The sequence below is a fragment of the Lycium ferocissimum genome, chromosome 10 (assembly GCF_029784015.1).
Source record: "Lycium ferocissimum isolate CSIRO_LF1 chromosome 10, AGI_CSIRO_Lferr_CH_V1, whole genome shotgun sequence".
Taxonomy (NCBI): domain Eukaryota; kingdom Viridiplantae; phylum Streptophyta; class Magnoliopsida; order Solanales; family Solanaceae; genus Lycium; species Lycium ferocissimum.
Genome location: NC_081351.1, coordinates 16,145,431 through 16,165,130, shown reverse-complemented (window position 1 = coordinate 16,165,130; position 19,700 = coordinate 16,145,431). Strand labels below are relative to the sequence as shown.

Sequence of the window (19,700 nt, the reverse complement as noted above, 5' to 3'; positions counted from 1 at the left end):
AAAAAAATGAAAACCTCCTCTACCTTCATCCAATTTAAATCAAATGCCCGCTTGATTATTCCAATTAGAGAATTGACGCAACTGGACTAATTTATACTTCTATATAAACCAGAACTTTTGCCTTCTCCGGCATACTTGTTATGAAATTGGTTCAGAACTTTACCGGTAACGGCATACTCTACTCTTTTGTAAATTGAACTTTTACCTCCTCCGGCATAAGTACTTTTTGTTTTTCTTATCATAATGCAGTAACTGTTTTTGGTTAAAAAAATAAAAAATAAAAAACTGAAAAACCTCCTCTATCTTCATGCAATATAAATCAAATCCATGCAATAGTTATTCCAATTTAAAATGGACTGATTTATAGTTCTATATAAACCAGAAGTTTTGCCCTCTATGGCATACTTGTTATGAAGTTTGTTCAGAAATTTTTCCGATAACGGCATACTCTACTCTTTTGTAAATTGAACTTTTGCCTCCTCCGGCATAAGTACTTTTTGTATTGGTTATGATAATGGACTTTGCCTCTAACGGCAAAATGTACTCCTAAATAAATTGAACTTTTGCCTCATTCAGCATACTTGTTCAAAATTTGTACACAGTTTGCCTTAATTCAAGTTTAAATCGATAAACATTGCCGATTTAAATTGAATTTACTATAATTACAATTTCAAGTAAATAAGCATTGTATACTAATTTAAGTAAGGTATAAAGTAATTAAAATCGAACAAAGCAATAAATCCAATCAATTCTATTTTCGATTAATTTTATCATGCACAATGTTCAATCCCGAGCTATATGTAATCGTTTGTTCTTAATAATCAGGTCGTAGAAGATGATTTTTTTCAAATATTAACAATCTAAACTCAATAAAATCGTTAAATTGAGTTGAATTAAGATTTGTACCTTTTCGATGTTGTAGCAAGACAAAATCAATTGAGAAATCGGCTTGAAACAACGATTTGAATAATGTGAAAAATTGGGAACGAAGTTTAGGTTAACGATATGAAAGAAGGGAAGGATTTGAATAAGGATAGATTTGAATAACGATATTTTTTTTATATGTAACGGTTAGGGGTAGTAATGTCTTTGTACTATATTGCTTTTGCTCGGAAGGGCAATAATTAAAGACCACCATTTTGAGGGGCAAAATCTAAAGACCAACCCAAAAGAGGGGCATTCGCGCCAGTTGCCCTTTAGTTTTTAGCTTTACATATTAATATTAATGCTATAATTTATATTAGTAAGGATCAATTGAAGTTAATAAGATGTTAACCACGTATTTGCAATAAAATCTGTTGGATGCTGTGTAAAATTTTATTTACTAATATGAAAATGTGAGTAGTCTAATTCAAAATTCTAAAAAATCTCTAATATAAAAAGTAGGTAGTTTTTTTTTAATATAGATTTTTTTACTCTTTTAATTATTCTCCAACATACAACATTGCCAATGCAAAAATAAGATCATAAAATTCACTATTAATTAAAATATTTTGGGCCTCAGATATTTAGAGGCCTAGAACAAAGACTTCACTAGCATCCCTTGAGCCACCCCGGTTTATAACCTATCTTTTTTAGGGGATTCTATCCGTTTGAAGACACGATACAAGTCCGGAACCAAAATGATTCAATAAAAAACCAAGTGAACCAAATATCCCAACAAAAAAAATGTTACAAAACTACCTTTAGCGCAGTATTTTACTGCGCTAAAGAATTTTTTTTTTTTTTTTTTTGCATAGCGCAGTAAAATACTGCGCTATAGCTAGCACTAAAAAAAAAAAATTTGGTAAACTTTTTTTTTTTTTGTTTGAAAAACTTAGTGTTTTTTTTTCATACTTTGACCAACGATTAGTCGTGTGTCAAGACTCCGAAACGTCAATATTTTATATAGAACCTGATATTTTTTTTTTTGCGTACAATAATGTAGGCCCAATACATCAAGGATACGTAGACGTTCGTATAGTCATTTTAGGGGTTGAAAAGGTGCCCGAAGTAAGTTTTGTTTGAAAAAACTTAGTGTTTTTTTCATACTTTGACCAACGATTAGTCGTGTGTCAAGACTCCGAAACGTCAATATTTTATATAGAAGCTGATATTTTTTCTGCGTACAATAATGTAGGCCCAATACATCAAGGATACGTAGACGTTTGGATAGTCATTTTAGGGGTTGAAAAGGTGCCCGAAGTAAGTTTTGTTTGAAAAAACTTAGTGTTTTTTTCATACTTTGACCAACGATTAGTCATGTGTCAAGACTCCGAAACGTCAATATTTTATATAGAACCTGATATTTTTTCTGCGTACAATAATGTAGGCCCAATACATCAAGGATACGTAGACGTTCGGATAGTCATTTTAGGGGTTGAAAAGGTGCCCGAAGTAAGTTTTGTTTGAAAAAATTTAGTGTTTTTTCTATACTTTGACCAACGATTAGTCGTGTGTCAAGACTCCGAAACGTCAATATTTTATATAGAACCTGATATTTTTTTCTGCGTACAATAATGTAGGCCCAATGCATCAAGGATACGTAGACGTTCGGATAGTCATTTTAGGGGGTTGAAAAGGTGCCGTAAGTTTTGTTTGACTGTAAGGTTATTTTAGTCAACTTTATATGTCGAGAAAATTAGTCAGCTTTATTTTCAAAAATTGAAACCGCAGAAGTGAAATTGACATTCACAACTACATTGAGTGAAAAAATCTGATCGTGTCCAGAAGAAAGGTTGAGTCAAATGAAAGGCATAAAATGTTATAGAAGTGTTCTGAAATTTCAACAAAAGTACTATATATATATTACAGAGTATTATCTTTCTCAAACTTTCCAGTCACAATGATCATTCAAAATCAAACTTTAACAAATCTTGACTTCATTGAAAAGAAATGTATACTTGACTTGAACATACACCAACGTGCAGTAGCTTTGTAGGACTATCCAATTCGAAAATTAAATAAAATGACCTCTTTAGGCTATCATGTCTTGAATTATTGTTGTAGTAGCAAATCCTAGAGAAAATGAAATCCTCTCGTTAATTTACTAACGATGTAAAAAATATTTACATAATCAGATAATTAATAGTAGTAATTATTTTCCAAACCTGTTTGGTTAATGTGGTGGACAGTCCCTGCCAATTGATTATCGGACACATTCCTGCTCGAATAGATGATATCGAAAATGATATTTCATACAGTTCCTTTTTCCCAATTTGGCAAGTAGTAGAAAAATATCAATGAATATTTGGAAATTGTGAGACTTACAGTAGCTGCAAATTTCCCCAGTAGATGAGCTTCAAGACTGAGATTGGAATTTCCCCTGATAATTTATTACTGTTCAATCTCCTGCGAAAGGAAAACATAAATATTACAGCACATTACAGAGTCATTTGCTTAGCTAAGCTTACTTCCTTGTTTCAATTGTATGCTATATTATTTTCTTTTTAGTTTATAAGAAAAGGAATGACAGTTTCTATATCTGAGAAGTAAAATAATTTTGAACTTCTTACATTAGTTCCAGTCCACTGACTACGGCCACACAAATATCACGATTATTTAAGAATATAAGTTTTGAGAGTTTTTCTTTCTTGTTTAAACTTCATGTTCAATCAAACAAGTACACATAAAGTGATTGGAAGAGAGTATATAATATATGGAATCGATACCCCCTGTCCCAGTTTAAGTGACGTCTTTTCTTTTGGAGTCGGTTTTAAAAAAAATTGCCTTTAACAATTTAACTTTCAACTTTAATTTTGCCTTTAATGGGATGATTTATTGTCACACAAATAGCTATGACTTGTTTATACCACAACTTTCAAAACTGTTGCTTCTTTTTTAAACTTCGTATTTAGTCAAAGTGTATCACATTAATTGGGGCAAAGGAGTATAAGGACAGAGCTAGAGTGTCAGCTATGAATTAGGCCAAACCCAATAACTTTGATTCAAATCCCGTATTCATCTTAAAAATCTATTGAATATGTACAAATTGTTATTTGAGATTTTTACAAAAATATACAACGAACATAATATATTACGCCTACATAGACATATTTTCAATTAACATTCGCATAACTAATTTTGTTTTTCCCGAAGCAGTGCTTATACACATACGGTAAACAGTGTGTCCACCTTATCTAAAAGTGTATAATAGTGCATTAGAGGTGTTTCAGAAAAATTGAACTACCGGGTAATTAAGAAAAAACTGGGCTAAACCGAATAAATATTCTTTTGCACTAGATATAAAGCGTAATTTTCTCTTATTTTGGAACCAAAAAATGTAAAAAGATTAGAATGTAGGAATATTCATACTTTAAAACCTGACTCTGCCTCCGAACAAGTATATAGCAAAGATTGGGAGAATAGCTTACATCCATCGTAGGGATTTAAATTGCCAAGAGAAGATGGAATTTGACCATTCAGCTGGTTATTTTCCAGACCCAAGCTCACTAGCTTTGTCAAGTTCCCCAATTGACTTGGGATTTCTCCGCTAATTGAATTATTTGAAACATACCTGCCCATGAATTAAACAAGAAAAGATTTAATTACATCTGAAATTGCATTCTTGGATAATTGATAACAAAAAATTAAAAAAAAAAAAAGAAGAGTAATATTTGAACTTACAAGTATTGAAGATTGCTTAGCATTCCCAATTGAGGTACCAGAGTCCCAGAGAGGTTAGCAGCACCTAGGTCCTTTCAATATTAATATATTTGTCAATCTCAACATTCATAAGAAAATAACATATAAATCTGTGTATAGAGACGAACACAGAATTTAGAATAGTTTAGTTCAGAATAGGTCTACATGATATCGTACATTCTCTTAACTTTTCTAAATTTGTATATATATCGTTTGAGCCAAAAGTAACGAATATAATGGTCTTGTTGTCATGGGCGCAACTAGGGTACCGGAAGGGGGTTCAGACGAGTTTCTTTTGTTTAAAAATTAACAATAAGGTTTAAATTATGTTTTACATGTATATAGTAGGTGTTGAATTCTTTGGCAAAGAGTATGTTTTCTTTTTTATATTTGAATTTCCTTAGTGAAAATCCTGACTCCGCCACAACTATTGCCCCTTTCTGTCTAAATAGGGACATAAGCAGAGGCAGAAGCCGCAGAACTAGGCCTTGAACTTTATGAATTCTAAATTTTAGTATAGCAACATCATGTGTAAATTATTAGGTTCTAAATTTAATTTTTGTACACATTTAGTGCATTTTTTAATACAAATACAGAATTTGAACAAAAGTTATTGGGTTCGCCGACTCCGCATGTCGGCTTCAAGTTCCGCCCTTGGGCAGTAGGAGAGTATCCACTACCCGTTCAGCCGAATCCAATATTTTTGGTTTAAACTTTATAGTTGTCCTAAAAATGCTATAGATATGTACGGATTATTAATTTAGAAATCAATAACTAAAAAAATTAAAATCTAAAACTCATAAGCTTCAAATCTTGAATCCGCCTATATATCTAAAAAGACTGTGAAAAGTTAAATAGTGACTTACACTCTTATAATACTATTTTGGCCGTTGCAGGAGACATGAAACCATGTGCAAGGATTGTTTAACGTTGGATCCCAGCTTTGAAGCACATTGTTGGGGTCTGTCAGGTAAGTTTTCCATGCATAAAGAGCGTCACCTGCCCATTCATTTAAGTTCATTTTAATATAACATCACATAAAATTTAATCATAAATAAAAATAAAAGTATTAGAGGTTTGTAGAATTAATTTCAACCTTATATATTCGAGGGTAAAAAAAAATGAAAGAGATTTTTCTGATTAGATACTTAACCTTCAAAGTTGCATTCTACAGTGTAACTGGCAATAGCACCAACCAGGAACACTAAAGCGACGAACCTCATCTTCCCCTAGAACTTTATCGTGGTTGCTTTTGAAGCACTGAAAAAATGTTGATCACGATTTCTTGTGTTTTTCAAAATAACTTTACATATTTATGCTGCATGATTTTTGCAATTTTATAGAGACTGGAAGTATGTACATTCTCACCACATAGAGGGATAATTCTCTAGCAAGATAAAGACTGGTTCAAGCATAGAATTAGCTATTTCTTTCATTTATAAACTTTTGGGTGTTTGACTAAACTTGGTAAATAATACTCCCATATTATACTGTTGTTTACCAATTCAACATATTTTGTTTCATAAGAGTGAAAGTATTCTCTTTTTTTAATTAGAAAAGGAGTATAAAGGAGAGAGTCCATATGAGCTAGCATAGTTGCATTTACGAGTATTATATTAGTGTTTGTAAGAAGTTTAACTATTATTCCCTCCGTCCAATTTTAATTGTCCATAATGGACCTTGCACTCCCTACTCCCTTAAGAAATAATGAATGAAGCGTCTATTTAACCACATACACATATTAATTGGTGATAATGGAGAATAATTTGGGAAATAAGTATTTAATGTTAGGGGTAAAATATATTTTTAAAAAAAAATCTTTTTTAAAGTGGAGAAGTAAAAATATATAGTGGACAAGTAAAACTAAACGGAAGAAATAATTAATGAATTATATCAATTTGAAGGTGAAGGTAGGAATGAGTGAGGACTTTCAAAGATGGTGGTTCATCCACTTCCAGAAATTACTTAATTTTTAATTTACTCGAATGGACTGAGTCACTTAATAGATTAGTTTAAAACTTATGATGCACACATTGTTTTACTGTAAATGATCAAACTATTGGAATGAATCTAAAGGACTAAAATCTTCTTTGACCAAATCTTCGATTTAATTATCTTTTTAAAAGCTCATTAAGATGGCTTGTGTATAGGGTGGGTAGTGGATAAGTTCTTCCTAGGATTCTTACTGGCTTATTGGCTAGTTGTCTTAATTAACATTCACCTTCATTTTTGTTCATAATAACCAATGACTATATTTAGATTATTGCCTTTTTTCTTTAATTTCCCACTCGTTGGTTCGCTTTTGAGTTCCGACTAATTTAAATTTACACCGCATAAAACTCATTAAAGGAGAAACGTTCCCTACCAGAAGTTGAGTTTAACTGATAACGCACAGCACCACCACCGGTTCTTCTTAGAATATTTCCCATCATCTGGTGAGAGCAATAACAAATGCAAACTATTATAACCACATCATTAGATTGAATCCCCTCTTTTCTTATCTGTTTTTGCATCTATGTTCAAATATTTACCACAGTATCATATGAACAAAGTTCATACCAGCTCTAATGTTCAGGCAATATATAAAACTAATTGAAGGCTCTGGGGAATAACTCATAAATGTCCTATCTAGAGAAAAATTTACAGAGGAATTGATGATGCATTACTCTCCCCAAATTAGTCTAGTAAAAAGATTCCCACCAAATCGTTCTCTTCTTCTTCTTCGATGATTTTTTTTTTTTTTTTTTTTTTTTGGGGGGGGAGACATAATTATTTGGAAATTAGAAGAGAATTAACGGAATAGCAGTCAGATAACCATTACATAGGTACACAAAAGGGCAATCCACTGAACTATATCACCATGAAAGAATACGTTTTTGTTTCCTCTTTGCTTACACCCACAACTTGATATAATTACACAAAGGGCAATCAACAATAGAACATAAAGTATGATTTCTTAAACAACCAGTAGCAGACTAGGGAGGTGTGTAGGATAATGAACTAATATTCTTCTATTAGCAATCAACTTTGCACAGTAATATAGAAGCATTCTACAAAATGATCTCCTCCTGGTTACTTGATGAATAAGATAACATACACAAGAAACTGCGATGTAGTTCATCCGAGCAAACAAGAATACGTACATATACACAAAAAGACACAGAAAAGAAAGGGTTATACGAGGCAAGTCCAGGATCATGCCCTCATGCAGGTAAGGCGAAACTTTTTTCTTCCCAGTTTGGAGGGTCCACAACCAAACACATATCGGATTTCTCAAAATCGGCAACCTACAAAAGGAAGGAAGCTTGCTTAACTAACCATCAAATGGTAAATTCGAATAAGTTCCACGAAATAGGTGGGGAAAATAGAGTTGGATACTTGGATCAGTAAAAGCCAGTTACCTTCTGATTGCAGCTTGGACAATAATGATACTTATGCCAGAGGCAATCCATTGATGGACAGAGAAAGCATACTCCAAGCATAAATGGCATCATGCAACCGACAAAAGCTGCAGGACTGGGTTTTGATCTGAATGGAACACGCATCAGAGGAATTCAGAATTTCACCAGAAATAGATCATCAATAAACACGTAGCTGACATATACTAAAAATAAGGACATAGTAAGAAAGCCCATCAATTCAAAGCCGATGGAAGTTAAAGAGGCAAGTACATGTAAACTCTGAATAGACCTGACAGGAGAAGTAGAAGGAAGGTAAGTTGTGGTAATGAAAAATTGCGTAAGCCACAAAGGGAACTTTTTATTTTATCAGTTGCCACGAAGGCAAACTAACAACATTAATAGGGATCCAGAAGGCACATATTGCAAATGCTGATGTTGGATATTCCCTCAAACATTCACAAAAAAAGAAGTTGGGAATTGCAAAAACAAGTTCAAATGTTAGCCCAAGTGCTAACAAAATTAACATTAGATTTCTAAGTATCCTTTGAGTCATTCAGCCAAAAACCAAACAGGAAATACTCCTTGGGTAAATGATAACACCTACCCTCCTCAATGAGAGGTATGACCGTATATTTAATTTAGTAGGCCCACTGAAATACACTAGATTATAACACGGTATAGCCCCTAAAGATGGACTGACTATCTGGTTAGTGTCTAAGTTCTATCTGATGTACTTTATCCCGTCTTCAACAATTTACTCAGAATTGGTCCTCCAGTAGGTCAGCTACATCGTATGGACTTTGTTGAGAATTTATACGTATACTGTAGGAGATGCAATTAATAATATTTAAATGCTATCTCCCATATCCCTTTCCAGTGTCGTTCCCCATTCAAGTTTAACCAACGTCAACTAGGAAGCTAATTGAAAATATTATATAATAGTTGATCTTACTAGCCAAGTTGATTGAAGCGGTATTTGATTTTGACTTACGGTGTATGCAAGATTGCAAGTTGTTAGCAATTACTGCACTGCCGGGAAGGAATGTAGGACTTAGGAAGATATTTAGGCTGCCATGTTTTGGGTGCAAGGGCCATTGCATATTTATGTTATTGAGTAAAGGGAGTAGATGACCCTAGGCATAAAATGGAGGAAGATAGAAAGTAAACTATGTAACATCAGCGCCAGGAACTTCTTTTGAACTTAATCATATCCCTTATTGCTGACAGTGATATGTAACTGCTAGGCCAATTTAGCTGAATCAACCCATGGCTGCAACACATACATACATATGCACAACATATTAATTTTCTATATAGATGTATGTATGCACGTGTATGTACTACTATCTATCTCTGCTCCTTGTACATTAAACTTGGTCAGTTTCACAGTCCATGAAAAAGCTCATGCTAAAGCAATGTGCCGGACAGTCATATGGGTAGTCTGCCTTTTGTAATTTTTAAGTTTGGGCTTCTAACTATCAGACTCTTTATGGGGCCTGTCACAGCCACTGAGATTGGAAAAAAGGAAATCAGTTTTCTCTTTTCCCTTAACTGGCATTTCTGTAATCTTAGAATTGCAACTTCGGTAGACAAACTTTTTGACAAATGTAAGCTATTCTGGTAGACAATAGCAGAGAAAAACAACAACGTCTCTGTCTAAGGTGCACATGCAGTGCAAATCACAAGTCTCGGTAAGTATTGCAACAGTCTGTTTCTTTTGCCATCCTTTTTTTCCTTTCCTTATTCTTTTTAATAATGGTGGTGTCCAGGCAAGCTTGAGCGCACCTAGACTATTTCACCGGGTACTTGCTACCTCCACCGACCACCAACACAGACACCGGGTGACTACCCACCAAGGACTTTAGCATCTTAAGACACAAGAAACCCTTTTATTTTGGGTAAAGATAATCGCCATTAGCCAATGAAGGGATCTGGAGAAGAATGTTTGTGTCTTGGTTCGGAAGCAAAGAAAAAAGGGGCTGACTACTTACTAATTGTCCTCGAATCTGAAAGAATTTCAAAATCTCTTATTTATGCTTAACATCATAAGTAGATGAAGATTTCATTTAAGTACCTATCTAAAGAATCAGTGATACACTTAACTCAGGAATAACTAGATCATACACCAAGTTCAGAAAGGGATTCCGATGCTCAAACTTCGGAAGCAATGAACAACTATCTGCTCAAATACTGCCACATCTCATACAAAAGGACTTGATAAAGCCATGTGACCAACTACATAAACATGGTCTGGCTGTAGTCACATGAAGTGCAAGAGTAATACTAATGATTATCTGCAATACATAGTCAGCAGGGAATGAAGATACGCCCCTGAGGCAATCCTAAAGTCTCACACCTGTTACCTCTATTGATATTAATGAAGGCGGGATAGAGACTGTGTTCGCTGAAGGATCCAAAAGGGGGGAAGACAGAACTGCATCACTTCCTTACAAACTATAATCTATAAGCTATAGAATGAAAAGTGATTGTTAGCTTTTCCATGGTTCCACCAAGATTTATCTACATATAGAATAAAGTAACAGAATGTTTTTGCATGCCCCATACCCCAATATGCATAAAACTAGTGCACCCTGCGTTAGGTAAAGGAAGCAGGCGTACAGGGGTATGCTCTTCAACACTTCTTCCAACTTCCTGATTCTTTCCCATCCAACTAAACTGATGATGCAGCAGTCTTCACCAAAAAAACTGAACTAATGATGCAGTTAGCAGACCAGAGAACAGAAACATGTTTATTCATTTATCCTTTCCTTCTTTTCTTTTTCTAGGTTTGGGGGGTTTAACTCTTTGCTGAGACCAACTTGTCTGGGATTGAAGCATAGTTGTTGGTGGTGTTGGGAGGTTTAACTTTTTCTTGGTACATCAATAAGCCGGAAAATATCCTTAAACCAGTCAAGTTGGAAGCATTTCAATCGAACATAACAAGCAGTGGATATTGCAGCTTAACTGAACCACCAACAAAACTATATAATCTGATATGTTCTTTTTTCCCTTAGCAGCGTAATGAACTGCTATATCAATTTTTCTACAGATAAAATGACAAACCAATCCATAAATACTCTGTACACCACTCTGGTGTCTCATTAGTGCAGGAACGTGATTCTTATTGGAAGTGCTAGAAATATAAAGAGGCCTCATTAGGATATTAGACTTCCACAAAAGTTCATTCCAATTCTTAAAGATTTCGTTGAATAAACAATATAATAACAGTCACTACTACTACTACTGCAGGTGCCAGATTAAATAGTTTAAGTGTGTGCAAACAGTTCAGAACACCACCATTATCCACAAAAAAAGAAAAAAAGAAACCTCCGTTACTACTACTAGAACTCAATCCCACACTATTTCAACAAAAAAAAAAAAAAAAAAAAAAAAAAAAAACAATCCCAAACTAGTTTGAGTCAACTACATTTTTTTAATGTTAGTCTGATCGGCTATATGCATCCTTAGTATCCATTCCGCTCCATTTGGAATATTGATAAATTCATTAATAAAGGCAAGATAAATTAGTTTTCACTGAGAATTCATCACCAAACGATCATACAATAAATACAACACTGCATACAAGTTGATGACAAACAAAATAAAGATTGCACTTTTACTCCCTCAGTTACTGTCAAACTGTAATATTGGTCCTTTGTGATATCAGTTAAGCATCCTAATGGGCAGAGGAGTTACTAATACTCGCATATATCAAACAAGGATTAAAATAAACAATTACCAATAACAGTTGCAAAATTGCACTTACAACAACATACCTAGTGTAATTCCACAAGTGGGGTCTAGTGGGGAAACAGCCGCCCTACCTTTCAAGGTGGGGGTTAGGTCTGCGTACACTCTACCCTCCCGTACCCCACATGGTGGGATTATACTAGGCTTGTTGTTGTTGTTGTTGTTGTTGGGGTCTGGTGAGGGTAGAGTACATGCAGACTTTACCCCTAGAGAGGTTGTTTCCAATAGACTCTTGGCTCAAGTAAAGCATATCAAAGTAGTTTAAAAGAAAATACAGTAGTAAAGAAGACATAGTCACATAGCAAATAATAGGGAAAATATTACGTAGCATTCAGAAAAGAAAAAAAGGGACAGTAACAACAGCAAAATAATGCAACAACTGAAATACAAGAAACAATAGGTAGGAAGTGAAAAGTTACAAATTTCAACTATCCCAAAAAAAATTAAAGAGGTAAAAAAGGAGAAGGAAGAGAAGAATTACTTGACGAGGGTGAGACCGGTGTTACCACAGTGAAGGCAATTGAAAGGAGCAGGGGTATCTCTGTAAATAGTTTGCTGAATCGGAATTCCTTTAGGATCTCCATAAATAACATTTGATGGAACCATACCTGAAAGAAAATACTTTATTCATAAATTCATAATTCTCTTAAATGCTCTCTACAATGTCCATTCTGTGAAAGTAGCTAACAACACCCCTATTTCTAATACTCCCTCAGTTCCGTCCCAATTTATGTGATACTTTTTGTTTCTCGGGATTCAAACTACATGAACTTAGACCAATATTTTAATATGTATTTTTTCACCAAATATATGAGAAAAATTGCAACTTATACTCCCTCTATTTCAATTTATGTAAACCTATTTCCTTATCAGGCCGTGCCAAAAAGAATGACCCCTTTCTACATTTGGAGACAATATACCTTTATGCAATGATTTATAGCCACACAAAATATATGTGACACATTTAACACCACAAGTTTAAAAATTTTCTCTTCTTTTTTAAATTCCGTGTACATTCAAATAGGTTCACACAAGGAAACAGCCGCCCGACCTTTCAAGGTGGGGGTTACGTCTGCATACACTCTACCCTCCCCAGACCCCACATTGTGGGATTCTACTAGGCTTCTTGTTGTTGTTTTTGTTGTTGTAAAATTCAAATAGGTTCACACAAATTGAAATAGAGAGAACAGTACTTTTCTGGCAGTTATCAAATATATAAATTAAAAATCTTAAAATATTAAATTAATCTAATCCAACTTAGCTTCAAAATTTAGTCAAAATTGACTCTCAAAAAAGCAAAAAGTATTAAGTAAATTGGGACACAGGAAGTAGTACCAAAACCTACTTTAACTCAAAACATGAAAACCTATATATAAATACTAGACATGAATTAAATTATCAAATTCTAATCAATTTTGATATCATACAACTTTGAATTATTTTATTCCAACAACAATACCTGCTTGATAAGGGTTTTCACCGACATAGTATTGCTGTTGGTGTATTTGCTGCGGCACAGGTGGAGCCTGGTGGTATGCCGGATTGTAAGGTATTCCGACAGCCGGTTCCTCGTACTTCGACATCTCCGATGAATACAATTCGGATTGGATTTGGTTTGGTTTGGTTTGAATTTTCTTGCGTATTACGCGTTTGTAGAATTCTATAGCTTTATAAGGGCAAAAGTTTGGTTTCTAGAAAAATATTGACTTTGAATTGTCGAGTATATAACTTTGACAGTCTCTACGTGGCGCTTTATTATTTGTTGACAGGGGAGAATTGATGTGCCCCACTGTTGTTATTTTTTATTTTGGATTCATTACATATATTTACTCGGCCAAACCCATCGACAAACACCTGTGGTCGTCCACTTCTTTCACTTCGAAGACCTAAAGTGACCCTTGTTCCATTTAGACACTTTGGTGGGTCATTCTCTGCTCCACTTAGACACTTTTTGCACTGCTATTGAAAAAACCAACACTAGTCGCTCTCCACCTGGATTAAGTGGCCAATTAAATTGTGACATGACTCATTTAAATTGTGCCAACTCAATTAAATTGTGCCAACTCATTTTAATTGTAAATTCACTAATTTGTAAATTAAAAGTGGAGTTTTGACCATTAAAAATTGGGGCTTTTGGGCTGATTGGATGTGCAATGAGGTGGCGCCCCCTTTGGTGTTGATTTTGCTCCGATAACGGTGCAAAAAGTGTCTAAGTGGAATAGAAATGACCCACCTGAAGTATTTAAATGGAATAAGGGTCACTTTAGGTGCTCAAGTGAAAGAAGTGAACGACCACAGGTGTCTGTCGATGGGTTTGGCCTATTTACTCTAAACACTCATGTAATAGATGCATTCCCTATATTTTAAACCCAAATACTTACGCACCTCATACTATGAAAATCCTATATTACTTCAGTGTTTTAAAAGTTGGGGCGTACGGCGGGGTGTTTTATATATGCCTCGGCGAGGCGTAAAGCGTAAGCCTATGAGTAGGGGTGTTCATGGTCCGGTTTGACTCGGTTTTTGGTTAAAACCAAACCAAACCAATTAAGTCGGTTTTTTCTAATAGTCAAACCAAACCATTAAAGTATAAATTCTATCGGTTTCGGTTTTGTCGGTTTTATCGGTTTGGTTCGGTTTTTGCGGGTTTTTTTCGGATTTTAAGAATGTATTAATACAAGAACCTTTGAATCAAATGGTAACTAAATACGGCTTTGACAGTAATCCATTCAAATCTAAGAATCTTCTTAATTAATTCATTAACTTTATCTAGGTATAGGCCTATGGGCTATGGCTATGGGTATAGGAATTATAGACGCATAACATTTACTTTTCATGCTTGTAGTTACCTCCCTATATATAGCCTTTTGATATTACGCAGCCCTTCCGAAATTTTTGTTATCTGGATTCATCGTGTTTATGAAGCATTGAGAAGAAAGCACAAAAGTTAAAACAAAAAATGATAAACAGAAAGACAAAGTCATCTACCAAATCTTTTTAAATTCCAATTGTGTCGTTTTCTTCCCTTTAATTTATTACGGATAAAATGCTAGCTTATTAGTAGTAATTCAGATGTCATGTAAATGAGGGAACCGTAAAACTGAATAAGGGAGAAATTATATTTTACCTTTAGCAAATTTCTTTTTATTTTACCTTAAACTTAAATGGGCTACACTTTTTTTACTAATTATTTGAATTTGTATTGGACTTAATATATATATATATATATATATATATATATATATATATATATATATGTATGTATCGGTTTGGTTCGGGTTTGGTTCGGGTTTTTTTGGTTTAACACCAAACCAAACCAAATGTTATCGGTTTTTTAAAATTTAAAACCAAATCAAGTCAAACCAAGCCGGTTTTCGGTTTATCAAGTCGGTTTGATTCGGTTTACCGGTTCGGATCGGTTTTTCGGTCTCATTTGAACACCCCTACCTATGAGTATTTAATTTTTAGTATTTCATAAAATAATATAATTATAATGAATATTTTTAAATAAATAAAATTACATTAAAAAATAAAAGAAACCCGTAAATAAATGAAATATATATATATATATATATATATATATATATATATATATATATATATGATAGCATTATTTTCCTCTCAAGAACTTTCTTTGTATTTCTTTTCCTTTTTTTCTCAATTTCATTCCTTGTCCCAATTAAGATAATTTAAAATATTTTAAACATAAAATTCAAATAATTTATTTTATTACAAAAGTCAAATCGGACGTGATTGAACAAACATTATAGCAACAATTTCAATAATGTGATGATGGAATTCGGATTTGTTTTGGTTTATTATCTTGCGTACTACGCGTTTGTAGAATTGTAGTTTTATAGGGGCAAAAGTTTGGTTTCTAGAAAAATATTGACTTTGAATTGTCGAGTATATAACTTTTGACAATATCTACGTGGCACTTTGTTATTTGTTGACTGGGAATTTGTGGAGACCACTGACCTTTGTTTCTATTTTTTTGGTGGGCCAAAATAGCCCTCACCTATGGAAAATGTATAAGTTTTGCTCTGTGTTTGAATTTGGTTTTAAATTTGCCCTTAAAATTAGTGAATTGGTAAATTAGCTCAGGTTTGCCCCTTAACCATGAGAAATAGGATAAATTTACCTCCGTTTAAATTTAATCTCAAATATGCCCTTATCTTTGAAGAACTTGCTAAATTTTATTCATCAAAACTAACGGACCTTCAATATCTTTATTTTACTTATTTAGAATATATTTTACTATTGAAATAAATCCTTAATTATTTTTTGTAAAATTTTATTTATCAAAGATATTATACATCTAATTTCACATCAGATTTCTGTCTTTTCCCATAGAAAAATTACTATCTTGAAGTTTAACAACAACTAAATGGAACACAAATTTCAAAAAATTAAACATTTTTATGGGAAGATAATAACCTTCAAGAATCCACAACTAAATTGAAATTCTTAAATACGTGAGAAATAATTAAAAGTAAATGAAGTAATTGGAAAGAGTTGTATGTACACTTAGCAAAGAATTTTGATCTTGATGAAGAAATTACTTTGTCATGCCAAAAAGAAAAACATCAATATAATATCAATTTTAATTCTGATGAACTTAATTTATGCATATGGTCAGAATTACGAAGATAACGAAGTATCGACTTTCAAGAAATTGAAAAAGAAAAGACTTATTATTCATTCGTTTAGCAAAAAAAAAAAAATGTTGAAAAAATATTTTCTATCCTTTTGATGTGTTAGGAAGAATTTTTTTTGTACATATTCTTTTTTTCTTTTCCTTTATTTTTTCTCTTTTTGTTCTTCCTTTTATCATTTTAGAAAACTGAAGTTAAATAATCGTCGACCCTAAATTAAGATGGTTGATTGCAAAAAGTGAATTTTATTAATTTTGAAAGGCAAATTTGAGCAAGTTCCTATCAGGTACTTAGGTCTGCCTTTATCACCTTGAAAAAGGAGAAGCTAGATTGTCATATGCTTGTGGAGAAGATCACTCAGAGAGTTAAGAGTTACATATTCTAAACACCTATTCTATGCAGGCAGGCTACAAATTATCAATGTAGTATTATTCTCTCTACATAGTTTCTGGGGAACAATGTTTATGCTGTCTCAGAGTATTTTGATGGATGTGGACAGGATTTGTAGAGAATCCACGTGGGGAGGCACAAAGGGAAAAAGGAAAATTTCACTAGTGTCCTGGGAGATAGTCTGTTTTCCAAGAAACTTGGGGGACTAAATGTTAAGGGAAGCAAGGACTGGAACATTGCCTCTATTGGGAAGTTATTATGGCAACTTAGCCAAGGAGTCATTGTGGGTGAGGTAGGTGTATGAAATTTATATGAAGAATGAAACTAATATATGGGTGCATATACCTCATTTGGATTGTAAGTGGTACTGGAAGAAATTAAATTCCCTTAAGAGTACTGATGCAAGGGTGGTATTCTCAGGGTAGATACTTGCTTACAGAAAATGATGAGTACTCTTATCATAAAAAGTTATTTGGCTATTTTTGGTGACCAAACTAGAATGAGGATAGTTGATTTGGTGTAAAGCAGAGTGGCTCAACCAAAACAAAGATTTATTTTGACTGTTTAAAGTAGATTGCTTACAAAGGAAAGAATGATCAAGATAAACATACCAGTGGATGATTTATGTGTTGTCTATGTGATACCCAAGCAATGGGGACTAATGCTCATCTATTTGGAAGTTGCAACTGGATTAGAAAGGTCAAGCAGGAGATGTCACTATGTACTAATGTTAATTGCAAGGTGGAGACACAAAACAGATCCTGCTCAGCATTAAATAAAAAAAATTTAAAAATTAAAAACACTAGAGACAGTTTGAGAAGAACTTATGACTGAATGGGGAGCAATATTATATCACACTTGTAGGGCCCGAAATTGAAAAAATTTCAAAAGAGTAATTATAGATACAAGCAAGGTTGTTACACGTGTCAAAAAGGAAATAGAAGAAAGAATAGACTCACTAAAATCTTCAACACATGCCGGTAGATGTAAAGGATTAGTGCAACAGATACAATGTGTTTAGTTGGTGTTTTCTGTTTTCTGAGGCCTATTCCCTGAGATGGATATTGAGGTGATGTTAGTTTGAAATTTGTTTTGTTGATTGTGGTAATATTCATATAGTTACAAAAAAAAATGTATAATTGAAACCAATTCATATGAAGGATATATTTGTTCTATTTTCCATAGTTAAGAGGCAAATCTGAATCATTCCACACTGCTAAAGACATATTTAGCGACGAAATCAACCGGAGGGTAAAGTTTTTCTATTTTCCATAGTTGAGGGGTATTTTTGGTCTTTTGAAAAAAAAAAATTAACCTTATTTTCAATAAAAGGAGTTAGGCAGTACTTTCTTTCTCTGAAGTACTTTCATTGTAAAAGCTGTTTATCTCTAATATTTGACAGTTACAAACTCGGGCCAATTAATTGAGGGTGACAAAAAAGTCTCAAAATTGAGTTGGGGTAACTCTAGTTTTTTTTCATTGAGTAGGGTGATAAACTTTGGATTAGTGATTAGGGAGTTTTGACTTGCCCCAAAGTTATATTTTTAACACTTTGACCTCAAGCTTTATTTTTTTACACTTTGCCCCCAAGTTTTGTTTTTAACACTTTGACCCAATCCATAAAAACCATAAAATATCCCCTGCCCCCCCTCCCCCCGCCCCCTCCCTGCCCCCAGCCCCCAGCCCGCCCTTACCCCCCACCCCCACCAAAAAAAATGTTTTTTAAAAAAAATTTTGAAAAGTTTTTTTTTTTTGTACCACCCCCGTCCCCCCCCCCCCCCCCCCCCCCCCGCACCACCACCCCCCACCCTCCCAAAAAAAATTAATTTTATTTTAAAAAAAAGTTTTGAAAAGTTTTTGGTTTTGGTTTTTTGCACCACCCCCACCCCCATCCACCCCTCCCCCAGGCCTTGCCTCCCAAACCCCACCAAAAAAAAAATGTTTTTTTAAGAAAGATTTTGAAAAGTTTTTTATTTTTTATTTTTTTGCACCACCCACCATCCCTTACCTTCCCAAAAAAATTAATTTTATTTACAAAAAAATAAGTTTTGAAAAGTTTTTGTTTTTTATTTTTTGCACCACCCCCACCATATCCACCAACCCCACCCCCCCCCCCACCCCTCCAACCAAAAAAAAATCTTAAAAAGAAATTTTTTTTCTTTGGTTTCTTACTCCACCCACCCATCCCAAAAAAAAAAATTGTTTAAAAAAAAAAAATTGAAAAGTTTTTGTTTTTTGCACCCACCCCTCCCCCCCCCCCCCTCCCCAAAAGAAATTCTTGAAAAGAAGTTTTGAATTAGAGATACCTCCTCCATATGTTGATCCTGGCAAACCCGGAAGAAAGCGGACACAGAGGAGGCGTGGAATCGGGAAATCATTGTGAACGAGGAAAAACAAATGCTCTTTATGCAAAACAGCTGGCACAAAAAACATGTCCAAGTCGAAATGCTCCATAGTTGTTAATTGCACTATGTTGTAATAATAGTTATTTTTTGAAAATTTATGACATGTTAATGTTGTTCTTTTTTAGAATGATAATTTATGTTCTTGGTGTTTATGAACTTGGTTTATATGATATGTTGATCGTGTTCAAATCAAAAATGTGTGTATTCTTGTTAATAAATTGCTGAACAGTTTCCAACAAGTAATGAATCTATTGCAACAGCTCTGTAACTTGTTGGGTTTTATCCAACTGCTAAAAGATGTCCAACAAGTAAGCAATCTGTTGCAACAACTGACAGGCCTTGTTGCAGCAACTAAGTTATATGTAGGGTTTTTTCCAACAAGTGGAGTGACTTGTTGCAGAAACTGAGTAACTTGTTGTGTTTATCCAACAAGAGTACGGACCTGTTCAACAACTATGTCACTTGCTGCAACAGAT

General features: G+C 33.8%; 1 protein-coding gene and 1 pseudogene across 2 annotated transcripts; both read right to left on the bottom strand.

Moving 5' to 3' along the window:
* Positions 1-2,822: 2,822 nt before the first annotated feature.
* LOC132035561 (leucine-rich repeat protein 1-like) lies at positions 2,823-5,846 on the bottom strand (annotated as a pseudogene).
* A 1,601-nt stretch (positions 5,847-7,447) lies between these two features.
* Positions 7,448-13,477, bottom strand: LOC132032605 (GSH-induced LITAF domain protein). Of its 2 annotated transcripts, XM_059422249.1 has the most exons (5): positions 13,234-13,477; positions 12,256-12,382; positions 8,025-8,151; positions 7,804-7,910; positions 7,448-7,698 (listed from the first exon to the last, which is right to left on the bottom strand). In XM_059422249.1, exons 1-4 carry the CDS (start codon positions 13,355-13,357, stop codon positions 7,827-7,829), a joined length of 462 nt encoding a protein of 153 aa, XP_059278232.1. In that variant the 5' UTR covers positions 13,358-13,477; the 3' UTR covers positions 7,448-7,698; positions 7,804-7,826. The 2 variants fall into 2 exon arrangements, with proteins under 2 accessions (XP_059278232.1, XP_059278231.1); XM_059422248.1 differs by having other exon boundaries at positions 7,448-7,910; positions 13,234-13,476.
* Positions 13,478-19,700: the final 6,223 nt, after the last annotated feature.